This window comes from Mercenaria mercenaria, chromosome 15 (genome assembly GCF_021730395.1).
Source record: "Mercenaria mercenaria strain notata chromosome 15, MADL_Memer_1, whole genome shotgun sequence".
NCBI lineage: Eukaryota > Metazoa > Mollusca > Bivalvia > Venerida > Veneridae > Mercenaria > Mercenaria mercenaria.
Window position 1 is genome coordinate 72,702,381 of NC_069375.1, and position 11,694 is coordinate 72,714,074.

The 11,694-nt window shown below is 36.7% G+C and overlaps 1 protein-coding gene and 1 long non-coding RNA gene across 2 annotated transcripts; one reads left to right on the forward strand and one right to left on the reverse strand.

Moving 5' to 3' along the window:
* Positions 1-559: 559 nt before the first annotated feature.
* LOC128548825 (guanine nucleotide exchange factor subunit RIC1-like) lies at positions 560-4,637 on the forward strand. The gene is made up of 3 exons (XM_053524328.1): positions 560-563; positions 3,860-3,900; positions 4,041-4,637. Exons 1-3 carry the CDS (start codon positions 560-562, stop codon positions 4,635-4,637), a joined length of 642 nt encoding a protein of 213 aa, XP_053380303.1.
* A 32-nt stretch (positions 4,638-4,669) lies between these two features.
* LOC128548868 (uncharacterized) lies at positions 4,670-6,834 on the reverse strand. Its single transcript, XR_008367267.1, has 3 exons — positions 6,287-6,834; positions 5,646-5,726; positions 4,670-5,233 (listed from the first exon to the last, which is right to left on the reverse strand). It is a non-coding gene; the product is annotated as an uncharacterized LOC128548868 (long non-coding RNA).
* Between the last annotated feature and the right edge of the window lie 4,860 nt (positions 6,835-11,694).

Below are 11,694 nucleotides of genomic sequence, written 5' to 3' on the forward strand. Positions count from 1 at the left end.
ATTTTACGTGAAACACGCACAGCGTTACACATGGCTGCTCAAAAACTATGTAAAACCCGTGTGCTAGCCCATGCTTAAAGTATTTTGAATTATTATTGCCATGCTTACATTATTTACTTCATGCGAATGTCCTGCTACTCATTATTTTCATACTGTCATAATATATTGACTTTTTTAAAACTTTGTTTTCTTACCATCGTATTACAATGTTATATTCCATGTTCTGCAATAAGCATATTGTAAGATTTTGCCTAAATAAACTATCTTGTAAAAAACTGTTCATCTGAATACACATAGAGATCGAATGTCCTTCATTCTGTTTATTTCTTGTGCTACAGTTTCATCCATGACGAAAGCATAAACATGTTAATAAGCTCCCACAGTATTGCATGGATACAAAATTTAAAGAACAAAAATCAGTTTAGACAACACACAGTTCAAACAAAATGATGGGGTAATATTCGAACTCACCCTGAAAACTTAACTGTTACACTGCACAGTATAATATTTAAATTGTTAACATATTCAACCAGTAAGCACGGGTCATACAGCACAAACTATGGGTAAGTTGTCGTGTAATAACATAATTATACTACTTCTAAACGTCGGGTTGGTATGACTATCTAGTGTCAGAGTGATGTAATGGTCATAACCAAGTCATATCCCGAGAAAAGTGCACTTTAATTGAGTTACAATCCCAGAACATGATATTAAAGGAATCGGACACATCATAATGCGTTGCAATTGTATCCACCGCCCACTGCGTTGGAATCTTTTTTGGTCGATTATCTTGTGTATCTTCATTAAAAATTCCCTGTTCACAAGGAAAATGCTGTTGTTTGATAGTGTCATATTTACGTAACTGTTATGAACAAGTGTTTGTGGCTGGAAGATAATATATGTGGGCTCCTGTCTCACTTGTTGTTTCCAGCCAAACATGAAAAATTAAAATAAACTCATTAGGAATCTTACCGATGACAGTGGAAACACATTCACTCGACCATATTTATTCACCGCTTCTGCGACGAATCCTCCACCGCCGCGGCGTTGGAACCACTGCACCTGCAACGAATCCTCCACCACCGCGGCGTTGGAACCACTGCACCTGCGACGAATCATCCACCGCCGCGGCGTTGGAACCACCACACCTGCGAAAGCTATGTAGTGTCTTAATCTGAATCATACCACACAGAGAACCACGACTAGATCATCATTTATAGAACTGCAGCTTCAAAAATAAATAGCTGGGTATTTTTTTACTTCTTTTACAAACATCATTAATGATCACATTAAAGTTGAGGTCATCTTGCTTGATTTTCTGACAGACCAGTTTGAAAGTCAATGATTGGCCTACCTGTTATTTTTTTCATTCAACTGGGCTCCGCCCGCTTAACTCAGATTTACAGATCGCGGGGTTGTGCGTTAGATCACACGCGAGGGGCGTATGATCTCCGTGACGATTTGGTAAAATACATTGTGTTTGAAATCAGTCGTCCGCCACCTCTGATCCCTGTGGGGAAGTTGGTAGTTACATGCGGAGAACAGGTTTGTACTGGTACAGAATCCAGGAACACTGGTTAGGTTAACTGCCCGCCGTTACATAACTGAAATACTGATGGGAAAAAACGGCATTAAACCCGAAACAGACAAATCTATGGGAAAACCAATCTTTTGAAGAGGTTTTAATATGGGTGGCAGCTTACTTAGTAAATATATCATCCATTCAAGTCAGACAGTGCAGTGCATTTCAACGCCGTCTTGTCTAAAAGCCATCCTGTCCAATAAATTTGAATTCAACGCTTTGGATTTTGAAACCTTTAAAACAAAACTTTCATGTCTCTCATTTAAACATGAAACGATCGATGCATTAAAAAACAAAAATGTTGCGATGCACCGAAATTTGACATCATCCGACGAAACATGATACCATGTAGCTCAAGGTGAAGCCGTGTAACACAACAGGAGTACATGCAGTGTAAAAAGAAATGATTTATAAAAAAACAGTGTTGCTATATATTCTGGTTCATTCAACATTCAACATATGTGTCATAAAATAGCGTTTAAGCCAGTGCTAGGGGGCGTGAGAGGTGTTCCACATTTCATTACCTCTCATGAACAAACTCAAACTTTTTTCTTGGTTGCATTCTCTGCTTCCAAAGGATCTGTTTACAGATTGCATTGACGCCGTTAAGTGCATTTAACGCTTTGTGTAATTGAGACCGACGTAACGGTATAAAAACTTGATGCCATGTAGTCCAAGGTAAAACCGTTAAACGAAACATGAGTATATGCATTGTAAAATGAAACGATTCATAACAACTTGACGCCGTCTAATGCATCCTACAGGATACTGTGCATTCATATAGGACAGGGTTAAGTCACAAAGGTGCTTTTGCTGTTCCAAAGGTCAAAGGTCTGTTCTGCGTGAACTCCATTGGCTTCCTGTGCAATGTAGGGTAGAATACAAAATTATAACACATACATATAAGGCACTCAAAGATCAATCACCAGCTTATGTAGCGAACATGCTAGAAATATATACACCATCCAGAAATCTGAGATCGCAGAATAATGCATTAAAACTAGTGGTGCCCAAATGTCGAACAATACGATTTGGTGAAAGGAGCTTTCAGACAGCTGCTGCGAGGTTATGGAATGCCCTCCCATCTGGCATAAGAGAGTGCAGACCGTGCAAAGTTTCAAAAAAGCGCTAAAGACGCATTATTTCATACAATTCTTTGGCAACTAACATCTCATGATTACTTGATTTATAATGTAGGTACTTTGCCGGCCAATTAATTACTTTAATTAAGAACTCCAGTGTGACAGAATAATGTTGGCGGTGTTTTTTTTTTTTTTTTTTTTTTTTTTTTTTTTTTTTTTTTTTTTTTTTTTCTGTGGGATGTATCATGGATGTTCTCCGGACCGTTTAGGTGGGGATTGACCCAATCATCCGGGACGGTTTGCATGCTGTGATGCATTATCGCAGACATCATACCGTTTAATTCTGTCTGTTCAAAATGTAAGATATCTTCTGTTCTATTCTGCTCTGACCTGTGTCTTTGATAGGTCAGTTAATGTTTTATGATATTGTTTTTTTTGTTTCATGTTTTGATCTGCCTACCTTCCAATTTAAAATGCTTGGTATCTTATTACCGTAATATAATTTTAATTTCTTCTATAATAGTTTTTTTTTTTTTTTTTTTTTTTTTTTTTTTTTATTGAACATTATATAAATCTTTTTATGTAAAGCACTTTTGAACGTATTTTTATATGAAAAGAGTGCTATATAAATGTGGTATATAATAATAATAATAAAAGGTTTTGGGTTAAAGTCCTATATTTTCCGGTATTTCCCTATGGAATAAGTTGCCTGCTAGTATAGCACAGACTGAGAAATTACCTGTTTTTAAAACATTAGTAAAGAATTTGAAACCTTTAAAACAGGTTTTATTGACGCCTTTTACAGATTTTATTGACGCCGTTAAGTGCATATAATAGGGTTATTATTATAACAGTAGCTTGATCTGGGATGCAGTATTCGGCTCGAGTGGATTTTGCCAGATCGGATCTCACGAGGCGCCATTTGATTCTTGTTTCATTCTTGAATGAAATCTTAAAGTTTATCGATATTAAATGGAACTAAATGAAGTTTTTATGTGCGTTATTTATAGAAATGTGTCAGATCGTGCATATTTATGAAAATAGTCCGGCAGCATACAATACGGAAGGTACAATACGGAATTTTAAAGGTACAATACGGAATTTTTGTCTATCTGTTCATATTTAATTGTTAAATACAGGCCGATTTTTTACAGAATTTATTTAGGTATATAATAAAACGCTTTGTGTAATTCAGAGCGACGTAACGGTAAAAAACTTGATGTCATGCAGTCCAAGGTACTCGGAAACCGTTAAACGAAACATGAGTACATGCATTGTAAAATGAAACGATTCATGACAACTTGACGCCGTCTAATGCATCATGAAACCGTTTTATGTAATTTGGAGCGGTTTATAATTTTTTTTATGCCATACAGCCCAATATAAACCCGTTCGATATACCGTCAGTACACCGTCAGTACACCGTACACCGTCAGCACACCGTCAACCCACAGTCAGTACACCGTCAGCACACCGTCAACACACAGTCAGTACACCGTCAGCACACCGTCAGCACACCGTCAGCACACCGTCAGCACACCGTCAGCACACCGTCAGCACACAGTCAGCACACCATCAGCACACCGTCAGTACATCGTCAGTACACCGTCAGCACACCGTCAGTACACACCATCAGTACACCATCAGCACACCGTCAGTACATCGTCAGTACACCGTCAGCACACCGTCAGTACATCGTCAGTCAGTACACCGTCAGCACACTGTCAGCACACCGTCAGTACACACCATCAGTACACCATCAGCTCACCGTCAGTACACCGTCAGCACACCGTCAGTACACACCATCAGCGCACCGTCAGCACACCGTACCGTCAGCACACCGTACCGTCAGCACACCGTCAGTACACAGTCAGTACACCGTCAGCACACCGTCAGTACACACCATCGGTACATCGTCAGTACACCGTCAGCACACCGTCAGTACACCGTCAGTATCTGTAGATATCAACTAAACAAATAATATTGCTCTGTGTATTGTCCGTAAGTATTGGCCTTGCACTAATTAATATTCGCCAATATTTGTGGGTGTTTTCGTTAGTTTACGCAATATTTGTTTCCTGAAAATATCTACATTATTAAAAAACCTATATAGTTAACCAATTACACAGCGGAGTTGTGGTAAGGTGTCTGACTTCTATGACCGTTATCACGGGTTCTTAATCATTTTTCGTTCAATGTAATATAATGTAATCGGTATTGCTTTAAAGATCTGCTCCGCGGCTATTCAAATTCTATTGTGTGTATGCAACCCATGATTACAATAGGTAACAGTTAACGGCCACGTGCCACACTTCTGCACACAAAACCAAAGGTATTTTATATAGAATTTAATATAAAATAGGCTCTATTTTGACAGGCGGCACTGTTCATAGTCAGGATTTTCATGCTTTTTCAGTGACAATTTAAGGTTAAAGGTAGGACGGGAGGAGGTCTTTAATTCTTTAATAATCATCTGTTGTTCATCTTGAAACGCTGATGACACCGTCCGATGTTTCCCAAGATAACATGTTAGTTCCGCCAGAAATGGGCTGTGGCATTCACGTTACATCTGAAATTTGATGGAGGAATTCATACATTAGGTTTTCAAAACGGCATATGTTCGCCAGCTAGTAAGCTGGCTACCGATTAGGTATTGTGTTGTTTTTTTTACTTAAAATGTGTTTTTTTTTACTTAAAATGAAAAGATATTTTTCTTAATTTCTATTTTTCTCGTTTATACCATATCAGCAAATATCATCTGAGCTCTGAAGAAAGTGGACATAATTATACAAAATTTAAACAACCTCAAGAGTTATCTCTTTAAAACAAAACATAGGACCAGAATACAGACTGGTTAACAAATATCATAGGATAAGAGAATAAAACACTGGTCTCTATTCTAAAAACATGAAAGAATATATATACAGTTTTTAAACGACTGCTTTACGGAAGCGTTCAACAAGCAGACGACATATACTTACTTGTATCGGCTGACGTTGTGCGACTGTGCCCAGGAGAAGGCTTGCAATTTTTGGTGCAAATTCGCCTTTTTACATCTGAACCTGAATGAAATGAATTTAGATTTCATAATCTAATGTCACATATCTAAATATCATAAAACATTTCATAAAAATATTTTAACAGTTACAAGATTCATCAGTTAGAAAGAATGATCCAAAGCCGCCGCCTTCAGGAAACTAAACCCTTCTATAGTTTATGACTGACATTTACACAATATACAGGGACAAAGAAAAACGATAGATAACAAAGACAAAAGAAATAATAAAAGTAACGCAATTCAACACCGCCATGGTACAGTCAGAGGCTAAATAACTTCAGGAAAATTATTTCAGTCACCAGTGCGCACAGGACCTTACAAAGTGCGCACATAAACTTACACCATGCGTATCAAGTCTCGCGTTAAAGGAAATTATGAATTCTCTGTTTGTAATTTAAGCATTATCCGTGTTTATGGAAAACCACGTGGGTGTTGACCTACATCTATAACCGAAGAATGCCTAATAACCGCCTCGATAACCTAGTGGTAGAGTTTCAGCTTCGAGTGTCGGAGGTCGTGTGAAAGATCCCCGGACACTTCATAAAAATACATGAAAAATGGTACCAATAGCTTCCTTGCTTGGCGTTCAACATGCAGAGGGGCTTCTCTTCCATTAGGAATTGTGTGTCGAGAGTGATTAACACAAGTTGTAGAACTACTTCAGAATGGTCGGCTTAAAATAGATTAGTATTAGCTAATTGTAAGAATACGTATACATACGTATAACACACTCACTGCAATATGTTATTCATATAGTAAGGCTTTTAGGACGGATTCAATTCTTAAATTCTATATTTACCCTCTTCTGAGTAACTGTCACTTATATTTCATCCATGAATCCTTTTGAACATTCTAGGTATGTATATATACGTATAACACACTCACTGCAATATGTTATTTATATAGTAACCCTTTTAGGACGGATTCAATTCTTAAATTCTATATTTATCCCCTTCTGAGTAACTGTCACTTATATTTCATCCATGAATCCTTTTGAACATTCTAGGTATGTATATATCAGTTTCTTTCAGTACGTATATCGCTATCATGTTTACATCACATTAACCAGGGGCACGTACAAAGTAGAACGATTTTCCCGTGCATTTTTAGTCTCTGAGATAACAACCAAATACATGTATATCATCTTTACCTAAAATAAAACAAAGCAGGTATACATTCAAATCTAAATCAAGCATTAAAACTTTAAACCTAGTACATCCATTACGTTATTTCCTGTCACAATCTTCAAGGATCCACGTGCAATACAAGAGTGCTGTCAGTATATCGCCCGGAGCACTGGCGCTTTCTGATCTGGCGCCAGTGGCCCGGAGATATCAATGTGTCACGAGGGGGCGCATGCGTTGTTTAAAAACTGGGAGGTATCCTAAAAAGGAAATTATTTATTTTTAGTGGTATACGAGTAACAATTATGAAAGGTTTGCCTTGAAAGTCGTCAAATGTCATGACCTATTATTTTGTCGGTGTGATGTTACATCTAACACAAAGAAATAATACTCCATTGTTTGCTAATTAATGATTGTAACGAAATAATCATAGTTAAAACATGTTGCGCTTGTTTCTTCGTTTTTAGTACTTCTGTGATGTGTAAACATAAACGGCGGAATAGATTGACACATCTGTCAAGGCCTGGACCACTGAATGAAATAAATCTACAAAATGAAAGAAAATAAGAATTTCAAAGTGACTGGAAACTGCTTTGTTGACTATAAAAATGGTATGGAAACGCAGTATTCAGAACTCGAGATTGAAAGTAATTATTGCCATTTATCTCGTATTTCTGAGAGTAGTTTTATTCATAATCTGTCAGGAGGGACTCCCGGGGTTTTCCTCTGGAGAACCGCCATCGGTCTTCAAATCGAGGGAATATTATCAAGTTCAAACAAAATCAACCACTTGAAGCTGTTCAGAGAGTGAGTAGTCCTATATTCAACTTATGTCATTATCATACAATAAAGGCGGCGACTGCTTTTTAAATGGCAGTCGTGAAATTATGAAAACCTTATAAAATGCTATTATATAATAACATTTGATAGTATCATTTACAGTTAGAAAGTTTAAAGTGCAATGAATTATTGTTACGACTGCTAATGTATAGCTTGTTAAATTTAGGAAAATACAATCTTCGACAACTGCATCAGAGTGTCAACGTTTCAGCTTAGTGGTGAGAGCACTGGACTTCCACTCATGAGACCCGGGTTTGAATCCCACCACAGGCGATTCTTTGTCATTAAAATTCTATCCTCTTCTATTACTTGTCCGGGATACGGACTTTATCTCGGACCTAAAATAGCACTTTTTATGCCAAAATGGCTAACACGCCATCAAAGATTATGACTTCATTGAAGAATGGAAGTGTTTAAATCGCTCATGCTTTTGAATTAAAAAAAAACATCTCTGACAACTGCGATAGGGGTGTTGAATCTTTGACTCGGGGATTTGAGCATTGGCCTTCCATCCGCGCGATGTGGTTCGAATCCGGCCACAGGCACATGGTATTATTCAACATAAATGTTTTGTCCTCTTCAATTTTTGATACGCTCATAATTTAAGAATATAGACAAAGTGTTCCCTATTATAATAGTATTTTGAATATCACTTATACTGTTCCTCATTTCTGTCGTCCTCGCCCATTTATATCGATTACTACTTACAGTTTTATCCATTTATGTCGAAGTTTGTAAATGGTGTTACCTATTTTTGTTGAATACTGTTTAAATTGTTTCCAATTTATGTGAAATACTGCAAAATATGCAGAATACTGCTTACATTCTTACCAGACACTGCTATTAGTGCTATCAATTTATGTCGAATACTGAATATAGTGTTACCAATTATGTCAAATATTACTTCTAATGCTACCTTTTTCTCGAATACTGCTCCTTTTGCTACCTATTTGCATAACATATCGTTAAGAAGTCCGACCAATGAAAAAAGAAACGAAGACATGATTTTTATGAAATCACTCATAAAAGTTTTAGGCACAATTTATATTTTATACGAAAACAGATTATACTGATGCAAAAAAATAAATGTACGCTAAAAGCAGTGATTAAAATATAATATGCCTTCTGAATCTTGTTGAATGATCAAATAATGACATTCGATGATTTACGTTCAGTGATGTATTATCAGTATTTGTTTCTTTTTTGGAACGTTTCTTTCAATTTGATTGGCTAACAGATTTTTTTACAAGTGTGTAAAACAAATTTGTTCGGATGTGCAGTTTCCGATGTTGGACTACTTTCTTCAGTTTTAACAAAATTGTAAAACCTGAACCTTGTACACATATCTACTATAACGACCCCGATTGTCAGTTCGGGTGTACAATCATGGCAGAAGTATTCCGAAATCACGCACGGAGAATAACGTATCTCACGGAAATTTCTGATTGTCAGTTCGGATGCATTACTATAGTTAAATTTGTGACTAAACGCTCTTGAATCATAGAAAGTCTGTATATACTGTACCTTGTTTATGTCAATTCCATAAATGTACGCCCACATGTGTTGGAAGGACTCTTACAATCAGTTTGCAAGATTCTTCGGAACATGATGAAAGTGTTTGGACTCTTTAATACTCTTCGTTTTCTCGTGGTACTCATCTGTTGTCCTAACGGATACACTCGCATCATTAGAGAAGAGACGTCAGTACTCAGCAGCGCTATAAACATGTTAAACAAATAATTTTGATACATTCTTTTTTTTTTTGTTGTTGTAAAATTTGCATTGTGTATTCTTTTAATCTGAATATGACATTTCACGTTATTTTTATATTCTCCGATACTCTACACAGACTCAAAGTCAATTTGAAAAAAAAAAGAATATTGTTTCGGAATAATTAGAATATGACCACGGTGTACAGTCCATAAAATAAATAAACGTATTTGTAAACATGGAATGATCCAAACTGAAGGGAAAGAAGCATATTATAGAAATATTTTGATGGCAAATGCATGTACTATAACATAACTGAAGCCCGACCAGCCTATAAAACGGGCCAGTCTATTTTATAAGTACTGTTGACCCAGTCATGTGATAAATACGACAATTGACGGCAGGTCTTAATTCCGATCACTACGGGTTTTTTCAACTGGACTAGGTACCAGTGGCATTTCAATTGGACTAGGTACCAGTGCATTTCGTATATTGTGTTCTCCAAAACTTTTTGGACAATGTTATTAATTAGTAACCAAAAGAATTTGACCAAGGTTTGGTATTACTATGTGTTTATAATAATATTATCTTACGACGACACGGCATTTAATGCAGAGATATTAGTACTCCTTAATTATTTACTTTTTGCCACACACACTTGGGGTCAGGTACGCCCTCCACACCAACCGAACTTCCACCACACTCCTGCCAACTTATAGCTAGTATGTTATAGCATGATTACACGCACTGAGAGAAGGTGGAGATCACAAAACGGGTTTTGTTACAATTTCAGAAGGTTTTATAAATGCACGTTTTAACCACAAATGCTCTTAGAAGAATGCTCTTTAAGATCATTCAAAGATGTGCTTTAAAACTGACACTAGAAAACAATAGTCGATTAAGTTTTTAAATTAGCACCTACCTATCAATCCATGGTATCAATCGAGGATTCTGTAACCATTCTGTCAAACGACACTGGTCCTAGCTCTGTGACATTTTTCCAGTCAGTCAAGAGAAGTACCGCTTTTTGGATCTGCACTTTGCATTCTTTTCAGTCTAGTAGAGATATTGTAGCACTATCACCGATGGCATTTCCCCAATCTAGAATAGAACAATATAGATAAGTATATTCCCCAGTGGATGGGGTGGGGGTGGGGGGGGGGGGGGGGTGGGGTATTAAAATATGCGTCGCATAGGCCTAAGAAATTGATATAGTGTATTCGAAACATTGTTTTAAATGGTAAATCAAGTTTTAGAGAAATATTAGCGTTTTAAGAAACAAATTAGTTTTACCAGCATACCTGCAGAAATAAAATAAAGATAAATAGCGAGGAACTGTACCTGTATGTTCTTCAAACCGGTACAAGTAGATCCGATCTAATTTGAAAAAAAGTATTAGTTCTGAGAAACAATCCGAAAAAAAGATTTCCAGGCAAAAACTTAGTTTAATAATTACATTTGGGATTGATATAGATTGTCCCTACCAAGTTTAAGTAGAAACGTAAAACCTGAAGTATCCCGTTTTCTTACAATCTAGACATTTCATGAGTTTGACTTGTATGATACAAGAAAAAAATCGGTAATCTGATGGATGCTCCCCGAAGTAAGATTATTGCATACCCGGACACATACCTTGTCTTAGTATTGTAGCTTTCAATTTTTTTTTAGAACTCCAGTAAGTAGATTTTATATAACGATATAACGACCGAAGGATGGCGCTACAGTTTTATTATGTTAAAGTTCAATGATAAAGAGTAATAACTCCGCGTAAAATGATCAGAACGGACTATAGGATGATTATGCCGAATACTCGGTATAATTTGCTAATCAAAGGGCAATAAACAGTGTCAATCAAATTACCGCAACATGCACATCTCCTGTTGAGAGTGAAGCTTCCTGTGCATGTTCGCTGATTTTCAGCGAGTGATTGCTGAGGAAATACTCAGTACAAGGGATTGTAATAGTGTTCTAATATTAATATTCAAAGGTCAGTATCTCAGTGTTATCAATGGACCGCAACATGAAGACAAAATGCGCATTCCTGTGAAGCTTTCTGTGCATTTTTGCTGATTTCCGGTGGTTGCTGAGGAATACCCAGAACAAGAGTTGGTAGGCTGAACACCAAATAATCCGGCTGTTCTTTTTCTCACTTCATAACGGTTTTTGACTTTTTCTATCGTATCAGATTATTAGATACTAATATTCACATAAATAACTTTACTCTGCTTTAGAAAAAAAAAGAAAAGAAAAGGGGGTGCTAACGTTTATATAACGTTTTAACGTTCGTTAAATACAACC

Bases quoted from the DNA above. Each gene is read 5' to 3' on its own strand.
- LOC128548825 (XM_053524328.1), top strand. The intron at 3,901-4,040 runs GTACTCGGAAAC...TATGCCATACAG, and splicing joins TTGATGTCATGCAGTCCAAG to CCCAATATAAACCCGTTCGA.